Source organism: Bufo bufo, chromosome 1 (genome assembly GCF_905171765.1).
Source record: "Bufo bufo chromosome 1, aBufBuf1.1, whole genome shotgun sequence".
In the NCBI taxonomy this organism is placed as follows: Eukaryota; Metazoa; Chordata; class Amphibia; order Anura; family Bufonidae; genus Bufo; species Bufo bufo.
In genome coordinates, this window is record NC_053389.1 from 562012389 (window position 1) to 562035104 (window position 22716).

The 22716-nt window shown below is 42.6% G+C and overlaps 1 protein-coding gene across 1 annotated transcript in view; it reads right to left on the reverse strand.

Annotated features, from left to right (window-relative positions):
- The window catches only part of CACNA2D1 (calcium voltage-gated channel auxiliary subunit alpha2delta 1), a 1018968-nt gene that overhangs the window by 803340 nt on the left and 192912 nt on the right, over window positions 1–22716 (reverse strand). Inside the window, 1 exon segment of the mRNA XM_040413129.1 lies at window positions 3648–3764. Coding sequence (XP_040269063.1) covers window positions 3648–3764 — 117 coding nt within the window.

Consider the following 22716-nt stretch of genomic DNA (forward strand, 5'->3'; position numbering starts at 1 on the left):
CTTGTTCTTCCCGTTGTCGGTCACCATGGTTACGATTTTGAGTTGTTGCAGAGAATGCCAGGATTCCATTTCTTCATGAAGGACGCGGAGCAGTTCCTCCCCTGTGTGACTCAGTTCTCCCAGGCAAACTAGGCGCAGAACAGCATGACACCACTGTGCCCTGCACATGTGGTATGCTGGAGGGGCACTGTGGATTGTCCCTGCAGTGGAGGCTGAGGACACGGTGGAGGATGAGGAATCAGAGGCGGACATTGTCGCAGGACCAAAAAAGGCTTTAGAACATATAACTGCACCGCTGAACGGCAAATAAGCCCTTATTTTTTCCCACTAATACACCCCAAAAAAGGCTTTAGAACATATAACTGCACCGCTGAACGGCAAGTAAGCCCTTATTGTTTTCCACTTATACACGCCAAAAAAGGCTTTAGAACATACAACTTCATTGCACAAGGGCTAATAAGACGTATAAATATTTCCTAGTAATACACCCTGTTAATGGCTGTATCACAGAGCACTTGCACCCCAATGACAAGCAAGGTTTGCTGGAATTACAGAGGTATCATCTATTGCAAACCTGAAATGAGCCGCAGTATAATGGCAATTTGGATCCTCAATCAGTGCAGCAAGGTGTAATAGAATTGCTCCTATTACCCAGGCTGTACACTCCCCTATTGGACCCTGTTCTGCTTCAGTACTGTGGAATAATTCCTCCCTATCCTTTCCATACACTTCTAATTTTCTTTCCCTGAACTTCTATTCAGCAAAATAAAAGTTTTCAAGTCTTTCCTAGCACTTTCCCTAGCGCCTGCTAACGTCTCTCCCTGCACTAAGTACACTGGGAAATGGCTGAATCCAAGCTAGCTGAGGCTATTTATAGGGCTGTGACATCACAGGGCTGGCTGGCTGCTGATTGTATGCATGCATGGCATTGTGGGTGATCCCTCGTTCCCAGAGTTCTTTGCTCCATGTCCTAACATGTGTAGCAGCCATTTTTGGATAAAATTTAATTCATTATTACAAAGCGTCAGTAAATTCGGATTTGGTGCAAATAAATTTTTTTCTGAAAATCGGATCGAATTCTACTTCGTCAACTTCGAATCACTCATCTCTACTTTTTGCTATAATGTTGGTTCTCTGATAAATGGTGCTGTTATACATGCCTTTAATTATTTATACTTATACTGCAATTAGAATTTTCTTACACTAGGTGGTAAGGCCACAACTTATTTTGCTATGGGGCCCTATGTGGAGATATTTCAGATTTTACCTGTGTGGGCATTGAAGGAGAAATACAGAAATTTCTATATTTGTTGATGTCTAATATTTAAGATCATGTTTATATATCTCATCACTGTCAGTTGTGACCTAAATCATGAGCTCTTTTAAGTGAACTGTGATTGGTTTTCTTGATTTTTAAATGAAATGTGTGTAAGAGCACCATTATGGTATGATTGACTTACGTGTGAGCACCTTAAGAAAACAGCAGAACTAACATAAACAAGTCATATGAAATTATGAGGTTCTACTAGAGAACACAAATAAATAGTTTTATTCTCTCATTTGTTAATAAATTTAAAGGGGTTTTCTGAGAGTTTTTTTTTTACAGATGATCTATCATATGAATAGGTCATCAGCATGTGATCAGTGGGTGTCCAACACTCGGAGCACCTGTTGATCAGCTGTTTGAGAAGGCACCGGCGCTCACAGTAGTGCTGCGGTCTTCTCTCAGCCCACCAAGCACAGCGCCGTACTTTGTATAGTGGCTGAGCTTGGTATTGCAGCTGGAGTGTTTTCAAGTTTGACGTACAGGTTCAGGTTCGGGTTATCTAAGAATCCCGTTATGGATTCCACTACTACAGACCATAACGGAATTATATGGCCAGCATAGACTTATATTATGATGGAATGCAATACGGAATACCTCTTATAGGCTTCCTTGGTGCATATCATGATAGAATTCCATTATGGTCCGTTGTAGCGGAATCCATAATGGGATTCTTAGATAACCCGAACCTGCACGGCGAAAATACAAGTTCGCTCAACACTATTAATCAGTAAAAAAAAACTCTCATTTAAGGAATTTGGCATGATTTAGCCCTTTTTAATAAAGCAAAACAAGAAATAAAATAGTGAATGTAACACAATTCTGGTACACCTAATATAAGATGACATTATGGCCATCTGACAGTCCTGGTGACCTTGATTAACTAATGTTATCTCATGGAATTCAGTGGAGCAAAATTAGACTGTTGTAACATGTACGGTCGAGGAAATGGAAAACACATTGTAAGCATGCTTTGCTGATTACTAATGTACTCTATGTAAAGTAACAGCAATACTACAGTAAATGTTAACAAGATAAATTAAGACGGAAGAAACCAACAGGACCTAAACTGTAAATCTGAAAAATGTTGTCTATTATCAATGTTGCTCTAACTTTTAAAGGAATAAATGCTGTTAATTAGATAAGATAACTTGTACCTACCAGAATTCAATGTAAAATGTGTAACATAAACAAAACCCAAATTCCCGTTGCATGTCTGCCCTCAGTACAACAAAATGTGTAAAGATAATGTGATCCCGCTGCCAGTTCCAGCAGAGAATGCTGGGTATTGGCTGGACCCAAACTGCAGCGTTTTCTAATCGTCCAATTCTCAGCATTCCAGGTACAGAAGGCAGTTTGGTTTCCAGAATTGGTGATGCAGATGTGAAAATAGCCTTATTCTAGTCACAAAGTTCAATGGTATTATTATGTATTTGTTATTTGTTCCTGTATGACCATTGTAATTTAAAAATATTGTAACTTAAAGCATCTGTTTAATGGCCATTCTCTTATATGGGACTGCTAAGTGATGATTGTTAGTCCCGTTTTTGTGATGATTGTTAGTCCCAGCAGTCAAACCCCCACAGTTATCCCCACACCTATGAATAGGAGATAAGTGGTATTAAAGAGGACCTTTCCCCACTCCTGACATGGCTGTTTTAATAGCTTCATGCATTCTCCATGTAATAACAATTCTGGAGCATCTATTCTTATGGCTCTGTGTTGTGCCGTTCCTTTATTATTTCTACTAGAAGTTATTAAAGAATTGCTAGCAGTCTGCAGTAAGGGTACAGAGGGGAGGTAACAAGTTGGGGGGGTGTCTCTGCACAGTTCAAAAATGGCAGCACTGATTGGATAGAATGAGTCTGTGCATGTCCCCCCCCCCCCAAACCGGTTTCCAGTATGGAAGCCTATAAGTTAGTTCAAAGCCTTCAAAACTCAGTCCAAAATAAGTACAAATGAGAATCAAAGAAAAGCAGGCAGATAATACAGATAAAATGGACCAGTCATGTTGGTCCCATGGGTTTTGAATAATGCGGTAGAGGAGGTTTCTTCAACAATAAGACATTTATCATCTATAAATACTGCAGGAAAATCCCTTTAATAATCAGTATGAGAATACGCAGTAGCATATACAGTCCACTAAAGCACTACTGTACAATGTTTCTTAAAAATCCAAAATATTCAATAAAAGTTAAACATTTCTAGGTTTTGAAATTAAAACAGAAAACTGTGAAGTAAAGCTATACAAGTGATTTTTGCCTATCCAAATATGATTCAAAGGAAGCGCTGTTAAATTTGTTGAAATTTTCAACTGACTCACCTCAAGTGCTTTGGATCGATTCCTTAGAAGTTTTTCTATATTGGTTGCAGCACTTTCCACCAGCTGCCGTGCATTATTGGCCTCCACCGTATACAAATTTTTGTTTTTCAAGTAAATCTAATGAAAAATAATGAAAAAAATAATACATTTGAAAACAATATAGGATGGTTTAAACAGAATATTTAATGTTTTGTTCTGATTTTATAATTACAGCATAGCTGAGTTTTATTTTTTTCAGTGTCAAGTAAGAAATCCACTTTCAAACATATCCATTAGAAGAAATGTAATTAAACAGATATTTAATGTAATTAAACAGTTATTTCTCAAACTATTTTAACCAAAGAGCGGGGAACTGTCTGTCAGTGACAGCCATGCTTCCCTTAAAGAAGACAAGGATGGTTTTTCACTATCCCTGCCTTCACTTCAATGAGCGATGTGTATAGAGATCAGGAACAGTGATGGTCAGTTCGCAGTGTTCGCCAGCGAACACATGCGGGCTGCCATCTTTAGTAAGGTAGACTCACCGATGCACAGGTAAGCCCTTACCTGTGCCTGTGCCGGGAGCCGGTCTGAAATCAAATCAGTCACCAGGAGCAGGCAGTTCTGGAAACAGCCGCCGGGGACCTTCATCGGGCTGTTCTCGGAACTGCCTGCTCCCGGGGACTGCATTTGATTTCTGACCGGCTAAGGGCTTACCTGTGCATTGCCGGACGGGTGAGTCTACCTCACTAAAGATGGCAGCCCGCATGTGTTCGCTGGCGAACACTGAGAACTGACCATCACTGATCAGGAAGTGGCAATGGCACTTACTGCTCAGGTCCCAGCAGTCATGTGACTGCCAGGGGCCCGGGGGCTGCACAGCTAGCTGGATCTTAGCATACCGAGATCAGCTCTGCAGTGAGGTTGTAAAAGCATGTACAACTTCTCTGGGAAATGTAGTCCTCCTGTAACTGGGGTTACTATGTTACAGTAGAAATTAGCAATGAAAAAAACGACATAAAGTTAAATATCCCACTAAAGTCTCAGTTGACCTTATGGGGGACAAAGTGTATTTCAAAAAAAATGCTGTAAATAAAAAAATAACCTCACAGCAGAGCTGATCTGGGTCTGCTAGGACCCAGCCAGCTGTACAGACTACCGGGCCATGGTGGTCACATGACTGCTAGGACTGGAGCAGGAAGTGACATTGCCACTTCCGGATCTCTATATTCATCCATAGTTGAGCGAATTGTTTCCTCTAAGCTGTACCCTCTGGAAAAAGAGGTTTAAAACATCATGGTAATGAGGATAAATGATCCAAATAACAGCTTAAACCACTGCAGAGTTTGGATTTTTAACTCTTTCAATTCAGGAGTACATGACTTAGAGGGATCAGTGGTTGAGCGGTGGATACCGAGTAGAGGGGAAGTCAGGGATGGTGAAAAGCCATGCCTGACTTCTCCATGGGGAGCCCTGCTGTCACTGTCGATCTATGCAAAGACTTTTAAATACATCCGAGCAGAGATATGCCGATAGCCCAGAAGTATATAGTCAACAGGTGGTCAGCAAGTGGCTAAAGCGCCACTAATTTTAAAAGAAAGTATAGACCACACAGCTCTGCTGTTCATGAAAAATTATTGCTATTCCTATCACAAACAAGGATCAGTGGGATACCTGCACCTGATGGCAAAGGGTAGACACAGGCCCATTCAGTTTAGCATGTGTGAATCCTCGGGAACCTAAGTGCATTACACAAATCATTTCTGCCAATAAAGGCTTGAGCATTGCCACAGGAACATATTAGATAAAAAATTTACAACGTGAAACACATCATATGTTTTACTTGATCCAGGTACAGTAACTCTTTATACAAGTCCTAGTATGAATGAAAGTAGCAATACGTTGGAACTGTGACAAGTAGCAGTCTTTCAGTTAGGCCCAATGTACACAACCGTTTTTTTTTCTCTGCATCTGATCTGCATTTATTTTATTTATTTTTGCACACAGTGTATGTCCGCTGCACCGCTCCGCAAAAAAAGGTAGAACATGTCCAATCATTGTCCATATTGAGGGCAAGAATAGGCATTTCTACAATAGTGCTGGATGTGCCGAATGGGAACGTTTGGGCGCACAAGGCCAGGGCTTAGCTGTTTGATGAGAGTACAGACTGTACCATTTCTTTTACAGGTTCCCAATTTCTGCTGTCACATGCAACCAAAGTGAATACAACTGAATGTTTACTGTAACATCATATAAGTTCCTGTACTGTGCTGCACCGGTGTTAACGTCCATCAGTGCAAGATAATTATCAAGTGACAATTCTTATCATTTGCAAATCAACTGATTTATTTCTGGCTTGCGTCATTACCATTCAGCATCTCAGATCTCACTCTGACTAAGGGCTCGTTCACACGAACGTATTTAGCGTTTCGTATACGGGCCGTTTTATGCATTCCGCATATGGTTCGTATACAAACCATTCATTTCAATGGGTCCGCAAAAGATGCGGACAGCACTCTGTGTGCTGTCCGCATTCGTTGCTCCGTTCCGTGGTCCCGCAAAAATTATGAGTCCTGCCCTATTCTTGTCCATTTTGTGGACAAGAATAGGCATTTCTAAAATGGGCCTCTTGGTCTGTTCCACAAATTACGGAAGGCACACGGGCGGCATCCTATTTTTGCGGATCCGCAATTTGCGGACCGCAAAAAACGGCACGGTCGTGTGAACCAGCCCTAAGAGTGATGAAATCAACATGATAAATCATTTGTAATTGGCCTAGCGTGCATTGTGTATGTTTTTGAAATATATAATATGCTCTGTATTGTAATCTGCAACCTGTATTGATTATAGGAATATAACCATGGCGATGTTATGATACAGTTTTTGAGCCAAAGGCAAAAATGGATCCAGACGTCCTTCTTTTATAATTCTCATTCTCTGCTAATCCACTTCTGATTCTGATTAAAAAATTGCCACAAACGCTATGCAACACCACCCTAATGGTGGTAACTAGAGATGAGCGAAGTTTTGGAAAATTCAATTCGGTTGCTTTGCCAAATTTTACAAAAAATGTGCTCTGGTACGAATTACTTTGTCACAAAGTGCATATTTTTGTAAGTAGCGGGTGCAATGACAGGGAGCTGCGATAGCACCGCACCTCATCATTGTACCCCTCAGATGCCGCGTTCATACATTATTGTGGCATCTGAGAGTAATAATACAGTGTAACATTAAAAATAATTAAGTAATTTGCTTGTGACGGCCCATCTTGCTTGAAGATCTTGCGCGGCCGGAGATGACATCCTCCCGTCATATGCCACCAGACACGGGATTTCAGCTGAGATCTTCAATCAAGGTGGCAGTCGCCGGCCCGTCGTGAGCAAATGTTTAAGGTTAAATTGATTCGCTACCACGAAGCACGGCAAATCAAATTTATCCTGAAATTCGGATCTAATTCAACTTCGTTGGATTCGATTCACTCATCTCTAGTAGTAACACTCCCTTATAATATTTGTGTTCTCCCCTTTATATTTATTGCTGTCCCCACTGTGTGTGACCTTAACCTCTAGCTCTGGTGCATCTTTCCTTTTTTCTGGGTAATTGCCTGGTTCCTCCATGGTTGCTGATGTCTGGTGGGCCAATGCATGCAGCAGCACAGCATTTTTGATCACCAGAAAATGACAGGAGGAGGAGCTTGGAATCATCATGGACCCATGAGGGCATCAATGCTGACATGGTTGCAGTGGTATAATACTAAATGTTGCACCATGGCGCTGCCGCATAGAGATTAACCAAAATAGTGTGTTTAAGGTGGAAGAAGAAGGAAGTCAGCAACAGTGTCTTAGTCACCGCCTTTAATAGCAGAAGTATATGCTGCCAATGTTGCAAAGCAGTAGGTCTGTTTTCAACTGCTGTGAGACAAGCGCAAGAGACTGAAGGACACTGTCAAACTTTGTCCACTAGTAGGGACAAAACGATGACCTACCAAGAGATGGACTAAGCAGTGGATAGAGTCAATAGCTGTCCTGGAACTACAAGCCCTACTACAGTTATTAAAGCTTCTGTTATTAAAGCTGTGTGGGTTTTTTAGGGAAACTGTACCCTATTTTTTACCCCATTATATAGGATTGGCACTGTATCTACCAACATTTTGCTTAGGGGACCTTTCTCATCATGTTTTATAAAATATTATGCGACATGCACATTGCACACTTGTACTTGATGGTGGTCAAGATCTATAAAAAGGCAGTGCCTTAGCAACTATGAGATCCCACAAAGTCACAGAGCATTTCTCCTAGAAACTCCTGCAACCCCTTATCTGATGCATGGGTGGGTCAAGGTATGGTAAAGGCTAGCCTCTGAAAGATTTGTCGCTGCACAGTAGGATGGGTAATATGACAACAGTCACTCTGTTGCAGACTGACTTGGTGGAAACTACTGTAGAAGGTGAGATCCTGAATCCCAGTTTAAGGACCACTTTGAAAGGTTACTAGTGTTGAGGGACGCGAGCTTCGCATGCCTGATCCGAAATTGCTTTGTTCCTATATTTACCGGTCAGTAGTTATAAAAGTAGTTTTCTTCCTCTGCTACCCACTGTGTTTCCTCATAAATTACCATGGCATCGACCTGTAGATCAGAGCCTTTGTTAGGTCGAGCATGCTCAGTGTTTTGCTATCAATTCTCTAGCTAAATGTGAAACAAAGGGCGTGTCAGTGTGCTGGTGATTACTGAGCAGAGGGGGCGTGACCGGACTGTGTATCAGGCAGCCAATCAAACAGCAACACTAACAGCAGGAAAGCTAGGGATTGTGGGGATTGTAGTTTTGTGAGGGAAGATCAGGCGCCATGATACTCTGTGTGCTGCAGGCTCACACAGGAGCTAGACAAATGGATTGCAAGGTAAAATAAAACTGGTTATATGTATAGGTATGGGTTCTGGTTGGGTCACAGCTTACAGCCTTAATGCAGTTTTTTAAAAAATCTACTTACGGTACTTTACCGGAATACCCCTTTAAATTTGTTGAGCCAAAAAATCCCTATAAAGGAATCTGTTAGCTTATTATTTTGTCATATACAATATATATTATATTATGCTAAAGGAACAGAATTCACTTTGGAAATTAGTCTGAAAGGCACATTCAAAAAAACATTGATGGAAATAGCTCATTAGAATGATACTACATGAATTTCAGACCCTAAAAAGGCAGGTGTTACATATAAGCAATGAGATTTGTGCCAGTAATCATGGGGCTTCTTTGTGCTGTTTCAAACTCCATTAATGGATGTTTGTGTTGTTAATTTTTTTGTATCACAGTTTTCCTTATTAACAAATGTATTGTGTAATATTACAACGTACATGGATCCTCAATTAGATCCTCTTTAAGGCCGGATCACAGGTATTCAGGTTTTTATGAAAAGTGGAAAGAAATCCCATTCTGAGAGAAAGATGAAGAAAACTTTTGTCCTCCTCACCCCATTATCTGGATTCTTAATTGTTTGCCATTTAACCAGAATCTGTCATCAGTTTTATGCTATTCTGTCTTAGGGCAGTATAAGCTGGTGACTGATACCCTGTTACTTTTTTGGAATGACCCAGCATTTTGCATAAAATAGGTCATATTCCTGAGCTCTCAGCTCTTTGCAATTTACATCCTATGATAGGGAAGCGACTGGAAGTCATGAATTCCTGAGACGTAGTAAAGTCAATAAATAATGAAGAAACAGTTTTTGATCAATTAGGGTCCTACCTCTGGAACTTCCATCAATCCTGATACGTAAACAGCTCCTTTGACATTTTCTTCATTTTTTATTTACAGTTTTAATTTTTTTTTTTTTTTACCATGATTTACTGCTGTAGCTTTGCTACGTTCCTATCAAGCCCTGCCATGGGCTGTGGTAAGCCTTGGGCCCTTCAGAAGGTCTGAGGCTGCCATAGCAACAGAACAGTTTCCACTGTCTCTCCGTGAGGGAACCATTTGGAAACAGGGAGAGCAGCACTCCTGGTAATTTAACACTCATATAAGATGTATTGTAATGCATTGCAAAGGGGATCAGACCCCTAAAAGTTGAAGTCCCAGAGTAAGACAAAAATAAAGTTAAAAAAGGGGGGGGAGAAGGGGGGGGAAAGTTTATAGTAAAAAAAAAAAATTATTTCAAGTAAAAAAAAAAAACCCTTTGCCCTGATTTTATAATAAAAATTAGAAAAAAAAAGAAAACACACACATATTAGGTATCACCACATCTGTAACGACTGGCTCTATAAATACATCACGTAATGTGGCCCATCAGAAAAACACTGTAAATTTTTTTTTAAACTGTGGAAGAAAAAGCCGTTTTTTGTCACTTTACATTGCAAAAAGTGCAACGCCAAGCGATCAAAAAGGCATATGCCCCCCCAAAAAAGTACCAATCATACTGTCACCTTATCCCTTAGTTTCCAGAATGGGGTCACTTTCTGGGAGTTTCTACTGTAGGGGTGCTTCAGAGGGGCTTCAAATGGGACAGGGTGTCTAGAAATCAGTCCAGCAAAATCTGCCTTTTAATAACCTTGCGGCCTTTTAATAACCATCCTTTGCTTCTGCGCCCTGCCGTGGGCACATGTGGGGTGTTTCTGAAAATCAGGATAATAGATATTGAGTTTTAACTGTTAACTCTTGATGTGTTACAGATTTTTTTTTTTATAAAAATTGAAAATCTGCCAAAAAAGTGAAATAAAAAAATGTCAGCTCCATTTTCCTTCAATTCTTGTGGAATACCTAAAGGGTTAACAAAGTTTGTAAAATTAGTTTTAAATAATTAGAGGGGTGTAGTTTCCTAAATGGCATATTTATGGGTGGTTTCTGCAATGTAAGCCCTACAAAGTGACTTCAGACGTGAACTGGTCCTTAAAAAGTGAGTTTTGGAAATGTTCTTAAAAATTTAAAGAATTGCTTCTAAAATTTTAAGCCTTTTAACGTCCAAAAAAATAAAATGATATTTTCAAAATGATGCCAACATAAAGTAGACATATGGAGAATGTTAAGTAATAAATATTTTATGAGGTATCACTTTCTGTTTAAAAAGCAGAGAAATGTAAATTTTTATTATTGCAAATTTTTCAAAATTTTGGGGAACTTTTTTTTCATAAAGGTGAAATATATTGACTCAAATGTATGACTGTCATGAAGTACAATGTGTCACGAGAAAACAATCTTAGAAACGCTTGGATAAGTAAAAGTGTTCCAAAGTTATTACCACATAAAGTGACACATGTCCGATTTGCAAAAAATGGCCTGGGCAGGAAGGTCCAAACTGGCCCGGGGTAGAAGGGGTTAAACAGGACTTATCACAAAATGCAGTGTAATGTGCAGGCAGCATATTACAGAGCAGGAGGAGCTAAGCAGATTAATAAATAATTTTGTGGGGAAATATTTAGTAAAACCTGTAATTTTTACATTCATATCTCTGCTTTGTTCACTTCTGTATATGAACACTTATACATACAATGTTATCAATCACTGATAGCACCTCCCTCCTGTACCGATAGGTATTCACAGGAAGCAGAAAAAGCAGAGATATAAATGTATAAATCACTGGTTTTAATAAATCTTTTCCCGCAAAACTATAAATCAATCTGCTCAGCTCCTCCTGCTCTATAACATGTGGCCTGCAGATTGCACTGCATTTTGTGGCAACAGGTCCTCTTTAAACCTGTGTGTCGATCATATGACAGGCCAAATTTTTCCATGGAAGGAAAATGTTAAGGTTCCAATTGAAGCAGAAATCATGAAAAGCACAAGGAATTTATTCACTAAAACTAGAATACCCCCTCAACAGATAATTGCTATAACAGTAAAGCTTTGGAGCCTCAATATACACATAGCATCTTGGGGTTCTTTTTAGGTACACAGGGGGTCATTTATCAAACTGGTGTAACGTAGAACTGGCTTAGCTGCCTATAGCAAGCAATAAGATTTCACCTTTCATTTTGGACAGCTCCTTTGGAAAAAGAAAGGTGGAATCTGATTGGTTGCTATGGGCAACTAAGCCAGTTCTACTTTACACCAGTCTGATAAAGCACCCCCATAGTTTCTAAAAGGTGTTACAAGAACCACATGCTCTTCATAAGACATGGCGCACTGACATGAAACATAATCTTGTTTCTATGTTTGTTTATTACAATTCTAGCTAGAAAAATGGTCACTTCTTTATCTTTATCTATGTCTAGTACAGTGTTGTTACAGGATGTTTATTGTGTTTAATATTTCTCTTCTTCCCAACTATCTCATCCTCTGCAATAATTGGTTATACTATCAAAGTATGACAGATGCAGAAATATGCAGATAATTCCCATCAGACCATCGTTGCTGGAAAGAAAGGTTTGAAAGAGAAGATCAGAATATTCTCTTTCCATTACAGTTTTTATAATATTTATTATTGGAACAATGGTTAAATAGGGAGTCTGCCATCTCCATAATCAGCCTCACAGTAAACATACAGCCATGTAGGGTAGGTCCCCCGAAACATAACCATGCCTTCCTTGTGAAAATCCAGTCCTCTCATTCTGGCAAATGCTTCTTTTTATTTTTATACAAATAAGTTTTTGGTGCAATTGGCTTCCCGTGTCAACAAGCAAGAGGTAGAGGTGCTGGGTGGCATTATTAAATGGTGCACCAGACAGAGCAGCCCTGCCCATGGTGCACCAAAAACCGTATTAGAGCAAAAATAAAAAGAAGCATTTCTAGGACCGGATTTTCACAAGAATGGTATAGTTATATTTCTGAGGACCTATACATACTATTAGAGATGAGCAAATTGATTCTTTAGAATTGAAATTTGACTCAAAGTTTTAAAAAAAATTCTGATTCATCAGAATCAAAATTTCTTGAGATTCAATTCTGGAGGATTTTTTGAGAAAAAGAGACAGATAGATAGACTTTTCCGGGCATTCAAAGTACATTTCATTTGGAATGATTCATAGTCAAATCGAACCTCTTGTCCGATTCTGATTAATCAAACCTGAATCAAATTCAGAGCTGCAAGTCGTGGCGGTGTCACCAACTCCGCTGCAGAGCCACACATTCCATGCTTGGCAGCCGTCAGCAGGTTTACCCAATGCGCAGTACACGTGATATACCTGCCCTGACCGTGCTTTGCAGACCAGGTATCAGTGGTCAGATGGACCCTTGCCCCAACACTGTGTGCCAGACATGCATTGACTTCCTTTTCCACAATCGAGTACAGGTTGGGGATTGCCTTTTGTGAAAAAAAAATTCGGCCGGGTACCTTCCACTGCCGTGTCCCAATAGCTACAAATTATTTGAAGGCCTCAGACTCCACCAGCTTGTAGAGTAAAAGCTGGCGGGCTAAGAGTTCCGACCAGCCAACTGTCAGACGCCGGGCAAGGGGGTGACTGTAACATTGGCTTCTTAGGCTCAAACATTTCCTTGACAGACACCTGACTGTGGGCAGATGAGCAGGAACTGCTGAAGGTGAGAGGCGGAGTGGCGGGTGGTTGAGAGGGGGCAAGGAGGACAATAGTGGTTGACGAGGCTGAAGATGCTGGACCAGGAGGAGGATGGTGGCTTTGAGTTTGTGTGCTGCTTGTACTCATGTGTTGATCCCATAGGTCAGGGCTCGACAAATCCCAGGCGCCAGGTCGCCATGGCGACCAGGAATTTAGTCCTGGAGCTTGGGTATTTGTCAGCCCGTTTTCAAAGGTGCCCAGGTGATGGGTGCGGAGCTGCCGTTCTGTCCGGAGGCAGCACCGTGTGAAACAGCTCCTCATTCTGAGTCAGCTCCGTCACAGCACACAGAGTGAGACGCTGGCAGCAGGGAGGGGAGGGACTCGGGAGGAGTGTAATCTGATCCTAGAGTGGAAGCTGCTTCTGCCAGCCCCTCCCCTCCCCGCCCACCAACCAATCAGAGCTGAGGCAATGCAAGCACTAGCAGCTCTGGGTCACTGACACAAGTACAGGACGGAGTCTAGAAAGAATCGAATGAGTCTCAGGTTAAAAGAATCTAAAGATCCGATTAATTAGTTAGAGACTCATTCGATTCTTTGAGTTAAAAGAACCGTGAGTCAGACTCTAGAACAGGTTACACTGAGGCTCTCAGCTGCTTTTGTTGCAGCAGTGATAAGATTAAGGGACAGGAGCAGAGAGATAAAAGTGACAGGACACAGTTTAGATTACAGTTTGAATTAACCCTTTAGGATCAAATTGGCTTGTCAAGGAGATATATGTTAAAGGCATCCCTTCTTCTGTCTCATTCAGTAGCTATATAACTAAGGGTACTTTCACACTTGCGGCAGGACGGATCCGGCAGGCTGTTCACCCTGTCGGATCCGTCCTTCCGCTGTCGACTATAATGGGGGTGGAGCTCTGGCGCAGCACGGCAGTGCATGGTGAAAGGCCGCCGGACTAAAAGTACTGCATGTCCAACTTTTTAGTCCGGCGGCCTCTCACAGCGAACTTCCGTGCTGCGCCGGAGCTCCACCCCCGTCCCCATTATAGTCAATAGGGTCCGGGGACGGAGCGGCGGTATATGTAACATGGTATACAGCATTATTGGGGGGCTCTATGGAAAAGTGTGGGGGGGGGTGAGCACTATGGGGGCACCTACTGGGGGCTTTATGACGCGGCTCCGCCTGGCTCCTAACTTTTTTAGCTGGCTCCTAGATTCCAAGGAAATTTGTCAAGCCCTGCCATAGGTGTTTGTGATGTGAGATCATGTGCCTTCGCAAAGTAGTTGTACCTAGGTGGGTGTTGGAATTCCCACTACTCAGTTTCTTTTGGCACAGGTTGCAAATGGCATCGCTGTTATCAGAGGCAGACACACCAAAAAAATGCCACACTGCTGAGCTTTGCAATGACGGCATTCTGGTGGTGGCAACAGCATGCGCTGATTGGCGTGCTGTCTAGCTGACAAAGGGTGCCGATACATGCTGTCTGACTGTGCTACTAGCTCTTTGCGACGACCTCCCCCTGCTTCCAACTCGTCTCCTCCTCCTCTCTGTCTCCCCATCTGAACTTCCCCCTGTTCTTCTTCTCTTCTAGCGGGCACCCACATGACATCCACGGACACATCGTCATCATCAACTGCTTCACTTGTATCTGACAACTCAGCAAAGGAAGCAGCAGCAGGTACAACATCATCATCATCACACCGTACGTCCATGTGTGTAATGCTGCCTGACTGAGACATATCCCTGTTATCTACATCCTCTGGCAATAATGGTTGCACATCACTCATTTCTTCCAACTGATGTGTAAATAACTCCTCTGACAGATCAAGTGAAGCGGCTGTGGTGCTAGTGTTTGTGGTGGCAGCGGGCGGGCTAGTGGTAACTTGAGAGGTGCCCGAAGCTGAGCTTAAGGAGGACGGTGGTCAGTGGGCACAGTACAGTCTGTGGGCCTGACACACCCTGTCAGGCAACTGCAATTATATTACAGAGGGAAATTTAAATGACTTTTTTATCTGCAAGGTGCTGTGCCACCCTATATGAGTGGTGGGCAGTGGGCACAGGACAGTCTGTGGGCCTGACACTCACTGGCAGGCAACTGCAATTATATTACAGAGGAAAATTTTAATGACCTTTTTATCTGCAAGGTGCTGTGCCACCCTATATGAGTGGTGGGCAGTGGGCACAGGACCATCTGTGGGCCTGACACACACTGGCAGGCAACTGCAATTATATTACAGAGGAAAAATTAAATGATTTTTTTTATCTGCAAGGTGCTGTGCCACCCTAAATGAGTGGTGGGCAGTGGGCACAGTACAGTCTGTGGGCCTGACACACACTGGCAGGCAACTGCAATTATATTACAAAGAAAAAATTAAATGACTTTTTTATCGGCAAGGTGCTGTGCCACCCTATATGAGTGGTGGGCAGTGGGCACAGTACAGTCTGTGGGCCTGACACTCACTGGCAGGCAACTGCAATTATATTACAGAGGAAAAATGTAATTACTTTTTTATCTGCAAGGTGCTGTGCCACCAGATATGAGTGGTGGGCACTGGCAGTGGGCACTGTACAGTCTGTGGGCCTGACACTCACTGGCAGGCAACTGCAATTATATTACAGAGGAAAAATGAAATTACTTTTTTATCTGCAAGGTGCTGTGACACCCTATATGAGTGGTGGGCAGTGGGCACAGTACAGTCTGTGGGCCTGACACACACTGGCAGGCAACTGCAATTATATTACAGAGAAACAATGAAATGACTTTTTTATCTGCAAGGTACTGTGCCCCCCTATATGAGTGGTGGGCAGTGGGCACAGTACAGTCTGTGGGCCTGACTCTCACTGGCAGGCAACTGCAATTATATTACAGAGAAAAAATTTAATGACTTTTTTATCTGCAAGGTGCTGTGCCACCCTATATGAGTGGTGGGCCGTGGGCACAGTACAGTCTGTGGGCCTGACACTCACTGGCAGGCAACTGCAATTATATTACAGAGAAAAAATGTAATGACTTTTTTATCTGCAAGGTGCTGTGCCACCCTATATGAGTGGTGGGCAGTGGGCACAGTACAGTCTGTGGGCCTGACACTCACTGGCAGGCAACTGCAATTATATTACAGAGAAAAAATGTAATGACTTTTTTATCTGCAAGGTGCTGTGCCACCCTATATGAGTGGTGGGCAGTGGGCACAGGACAGTCTGTGGGCCTGACACTCACTGGCAGGCAACTGCAATAATATTACAGAGGAAAAATTAAATGAAGTTTTTATCTGCAAGGTGCTGTGCCACCCTATATGAGTGGTGGGCAGTGGGCACAGGACAGTCTGTAGGCCTGACACACACTGTCAGGCAACTGCAATTATATTACAGAGAAAAATTAAATGACTTTTTTTTATCTGCAAGGTGTTGTGCCACCCTATATTATTGGTGGGCAGTGGGCACAGTACAGTCTGTGGGCCTGACACACACTGGCAGGCAACTGCAATTATATTAGAGAGGAAAAATTAAATGACTTTTTTTTATCTGCAAGGTGCTGTGCCACCCTATATCAGTGGTGGGCAGTGGGCACAGTACAGTCTGTGGGCCTGACACACACTGGCAGGCAACTGCAATTATATTAGAGAGGAAAAATTAAATGAAGTTTTTATCTGCAAGGTGCTGTGCCACCCTATATGAGTAGTGGGCAGTGGGTACAGTACAGTCTGTGGGCCTGACACTCACTGGCAGGCAACTGCAATTATATTACAGAGAAAAAAATGTATGACTTTTTTTTCTGCAAGGTGCTGTGCCATCCGATATGAGTAGTGGGCAGTGGGCACAGTACAGTCTGTGGGCCTGACACTCACTGGCAGGCAACTGCAATTATATTACAGAGGAAAAATTAAATGACTTTTTTATCTGCAAGGTGCTGTGCCACCCAATATGAGTGGTGGGCAGTGGGCACCATACAGTCTGTGGGCCTGTCTGCAATTTACCTGTCCTATAGGGCTGTGTCCTTTTATTGTGTTTGAAAAATGATTTTAGAGATATGTAAATGAGCCTTGTAAGGTGCCCAAGGGGCTGTACTAACCTTCTTGGTGCCCAGCCACGCCCCCCTGTGAAGGAGCCCAGCACCGCCTGCGTCCTCCAAATCTCCTCCTTTCTTCACAGTTAGATAGCCGTAATCTCACGATGCGCGAGCTCGCTCATGCACAGTGCCAGTATAGTGTTTCTTCCCTGTGCTGGCATCAGCCTCAGGGAAGGAACTGCGCATCGCGAGATTATGGCAATCTAACTGTGAGCAAGGAGGAGATTCGGGGGACGCAGGCGGTGCTGGGCTCCTTCACAGGGGGGGGGGGGGGGGGATTGTGGCTGGGCAAGAAGGTTAGTACAGCCCCTTGGGTACCTTACAAGGCTCATTTACATATCTCTAAAATCATGTTTTAAACACAATAAAAGGACACAGCCCTATAGGACCGGTATATTGCGGACATGCTAGCAGCGATCTAGCCGTGCATGTCCGCAGCTCTATAACCGAAAACGAGATGACAGAATCCCTTTAATTGTACTGTAATTAATGACATCACTGTACAACATGGTTTATATACAGTACCGGCCTGCATCATCTGTATTGCACTGCTTGAAAAAAAGCCCTGTGACAGGACTGATATGTTGCATGGATATGGCTGAATAAACACTTCTTTTCACTATGTGTATGTATTGGTAAGTTCACTGCTTCCCTGTGCTGTTGCTGTTACTTAAAATGCTGCTGGATAAAATAAAAAAAATTGAAAAAATAAATGCCCTTTAAGATTTTTTAAGTGTTAACAATATCCAAAAGGTGAATGCATATAGAAGAGTGCCAAAATAAGAATGCACTTATTAAACCATACAGAATCCTGGGTGTGCAATGTACAGCTTTTTGTAAGATATGGAGTTGTATAATAATATGCATACATGTACTGTATGTGATTTTTCTTTGCGGCATTTTGTAAGCACAGCTTTGATGTGAGCCCAACATGTTATTCTAAATGTCACAAAGTAGTTGACTGTTACATTTCCCAAGTACACATCCCTCATTCTTCCTGAATCTCTTCCATCAATTAAACAACTAATTGGCACTCAGTGCTCTGGACAAATGCCACGGTTGCACATATCAGAATCTTCTGCTAGAATACTCTGACAGCACGACCCAACTTACTAGGGGGAAAAAAGAAAAGGGAAAGTTCAACAAGTATAGGCAATAGCCTACAGGAGTTCTAACTGCTAATTATGTCCTACGGCAATTCAGTCTGTTATGGAAGAGAGTATTAGAAAGGAAAAAAGAATACAGCTTGTCTCAACATTTTTTTTTCAAATTCTGACGTCGTAATTCGATTTTTGTTCATCTATACATTCTTAGCTCACAGTAAATAAATACACTGTAATGCTTTATCTTTTCTATTCTGTGCTATAAACTTTGTTAGAATATATAATTTGAAATATACGGTATTATATGAAATAAATGACAGATAGGGATCTACTGTATCAATCAATCCTTCATATATAAAGCAGAAAAAAGGCAGCACTCCCAATATCCAAAAAAGTCAGGACTTTATTTTGCCCATATGCAATGTTTCCATATAACAATATCCTCTCTGAAGCTTGAGAAAGGTCCTTGTTATATGGACTGCGACATCACACATAGGCTAAATAAAGTTCAGATAGATAGACAGATAGATAGAGATAATGTTCCGAGCAGCAGTGATTTGTCTATTGTTTCCTAACATTGTTTATAGCAGTTGTTATACCTTACTTCTGATCTCTTTTTTTATTTACCTGGGAGTTCATGAATAGTCAGCCTTCCTTTAAATGTTCATGCTTTCTGCTCTTTAGTTGCCGGGTATAGCAAGGGCTCTGTATGTTTGTATCCATAATCCTTAGTATTCTTTGTATGTTGTTTCTAGCCTGTGTGTATCATGTCTGTGTAGTTTGGTACCTATAGTTCTTCTTGCACCTTCATTGCAGCTAGCATTGAAGTGAGCTGCTTTCCTGTGTCAATGTCTATCTGCTTAGTTTTTTTTTTTTCCAGGTACTAGATCTTTCTTAATTTCTTGCTGGTGTAGTAGTGCAGATTAGGGTCATTCTCTGTCACTGTCATTTATTTTTCCACACTGTCGTCCATCTGCTCTTTATCTGTATACCATCACCATCTTCCATTTGGTCCACTGCCATCTTCGTCATCTGTTTCTGCTGTCATCCATTTACCATCATAATTTGGTTTCTGTCATGCATAGGTAGGTTTTCCTCTGTGTATTTGTTGCCTACCATGCATCATAATATTATTCTAGTGACTGACTGTCTGGTTGTTATATAATTCGGTTCTGTTGCGGGTATCTGAGTACTGGGAGACACTATTAGTACCAAGGACTAATAGAGATAACTGACTCAGGTAAAGTCCAGTTCTGCACGCTTGTTAACAAACAGTGTTGTTCCTGACAGACAGATAGTGTACAGATATAAGGATAGAAAAGGACTCTGTATGAGCTGAAATTTTGCACACAAATAGATGAATAAAGTACCAGCTTTGCATCACTGATACCCTTTTGGAGAGCTGCCACCATCGTTTTATTTTTTTGGGGAAATAGATCGATAGAATGATTGTCTTTACCGATTATCTTTACAAATATATTTAAAATTAAAGGGCTTCTGTCACCCCACTAAACTCATTTTTTTTTGTGTACTTATAATCCCTATACTGCGATATTGCTATACATTATGTTATTAATAATTTTCGTTCAGTAGATTTGGCAAAAAACTTACTTTTATGATATGCTAATTACCTGTCTACCAGCAAGTAGGGCGTCTACTTGCTGGTAGCAGCCGCAGAAAACCGCCCCCTCCTCTTGTTGATTGACAGGGGCAGCCGCGATCTCCTCCTCCGACTGGCCCTGTCAGCATTTCAAAAATCGCGCGCCTGTGTTGATTCGGCGCAGGCGCTCTGAGATAAGGAGGCTCGCCTCCTCAGCACTCCCTCAGTGCACCTGTGCCGATGACGTCTTCTCTTTCGGTGACATCATCGGCGCAGGAGGAGATCCCAGCTGGCCCTGTCAATCAACAGAAGGAGGGGTCGGTTTTCTGCGGCTGCTACCAGCAAGTAGACGCCCTACTTGCTGGTAGACATGTAATTAGCATATCATAAAAGTACGTTTTTTGCCAAATCTATTGAACGAAAATTATTAATAACATAATGTATAGCAATATCGCAGTATAGGGATTATAAGTACACAAAAAAAATGAGTTTAGTGGGGTGACAGAAGCCCTTTAACCTCCTCAGGACCGCCGTACGCAGGATTGCATCTTTGCGGCGGCCCTGCTCTTCTGGGTGGACGCGCCGGTGCGTCCTCTCGCGAGACGCGAGATTTCCTGTGATTTCCTGTGAACGCGCGCACACAGGATCGGAAGGTAAGCGAGTGGATCTCCAGCCTGCCAGCGGCGATCGTTCACTGGCAGGCTGGAGATGTGATTTTTTTAACCCCTAACAGGTATATTAGACGCTGTTTTGATAACAGCGTCTAATATACCTGCTACCTGGTCCTCTGGTGGTCCCTTTTGTTTGGATCGACCACCAGAGGACACAGATAGCTCAGCATTATGTAGCACCAAGCACCACACTACACTACACCCCCCTGTCACTTATTAACCCCTTATAAGCCCCTGATCACCCCTGATCACCCCATATAGACTCCCTGATCACCCCCCTGCCATTGATTACCCCCCTGTCATTGATCACCCCCCTGTAAAGCTCCATTCAGACGTCCGCATGATTTTTACGGATCCACTGATAGATGGATCGGATCCGCAAAACGCATTTGGACGTCTGAATGGAGCCTTACAGGGGCGTGATCAATGACGGGGGTGATCACCCCATATAGACTCCCTGATCACCCCCCTGTCATTGATCACCCCCCCTGTAAGGCTGCATTCAGACGTCCGCATGATTTTTACGGATCCACTGATAGATGGATCGGATCCGCAAAACGCATACGGACGTCTGAATGGAGCCTTACAGGGGTGTGATCAATGACTGTGGTGATCACCCCATATAGACTCCCTGATCACCCCCCGTCATTGATTACCCCCCTGTCATTGATCACCTCCCTGTAAAGCTCCATTCAGACGTCCGCATGATTTTTACGGATCCACTGATAGATGGATCGGATCCGCAAAACGCATACGGACGTCTGATTGGTGCCTTACAGGGGCGTGATCAATGACTGTGGTGATCACCCCATATAGACTCCCTGATCACCCCCCTGTCATTGATTACCCCCCTGTCATTGATCACCCCCCTGTAAAGCTCCATTCAGACGTCCACATGATTTTTACAGATCCACTGATAGATGGATCGGATCCGCAAAACGCATACGGACGTCTGAATGGAGCCTTACAGGGGCGTGATCAATGACTGTGGTGATCACCCCATATAGACTCCCTGATCACCCCCCTGTCATTGATCACCTCCCTGTAAAGCTCCATTCAGACGTCCACATGATTTTTACGGATCCACTGATAGATGGATCAGATCCGCAAAACACATACAGGCGTCTCCCTGGAGCCTTCCAGGGGGGGTGATCACCCCATATAGACTCCCTGATCACCCCCCTGTCATTGATCACCCCCCCTGTCATTGATCACCCCCCCTGTCATTGATCACCCCCCCTGTCAGGCTGCATTCAGATGTCCGTATGATTTTTACGGATCCACGGATACATGGATCGGATCCGCAAAACACATACGGACATCTGAATGGAGCCTTATAGGGGGGTGATCAATGACAGGGGAGTGAGCACCCCATATAGACTCCCTGATCACCCCCCTGTCATTGATCACCCCCCTGTCATTGATCACCCCCCCCCGTCATTGATCACCCCCCTATAAGGCTCCATTCAGACATTTTTTTTGGCCCAAGTTAGCGGAAATTGTTTTTTTTTTCTTACAAAGTCTCATATTCCACTAACTTGTGTCAAAAAAATAAAAATAAAATCTCACATGAACTCACCATACCCCTCACGGAATCCAAATCCATTTTAGACATTTATATTCCAGACTTCTTCTCACGCTTTAGGGCCCCTAGAATGCCAGGGCAGTATAAATACCCCACATGTGACCCCATTTCGGAAAGAAGACACCCCCAGGTATTCCGTGAGGGGCATATTGAGTCCATGGAAGATTGAAATTTTTGTCCCAAGTTAGCGGAAAGGGAGACTTTGTGAGAAAAAAAATAATAAAATCAATTTCCGCTAACTTGTGCCAAAAAAAAAAAAAATTCTATGAACTCGCCATGCCCCTCATTGAATACCTTGGGGTGTCTTCTTTCCAAAATGGGGTCACATGTGGGGTATTTATACTGCACTGGCATTTTAGGGGCCCTAAAGCGTGAGAAGAAGTCTGGGATCCAAATGTCTAAAAATGCCCTCATAAAAGGAATGTGGGCCCCTTTGCGCATCTAGGCTGCAAAAAAGTGTCACACATCTGGTATTGCCGTACTCAGGAGAAGTTGGGCGATGTGTTTTGGGGTGTCATTTTACATATACCCATGCTGGGTGAGATAAATATCTTGGTCAAATGCCAACTTTGTCTAAAAAAAATGGGAAAAGTTGTCTTTTGCCGAGATATTTATCTCACC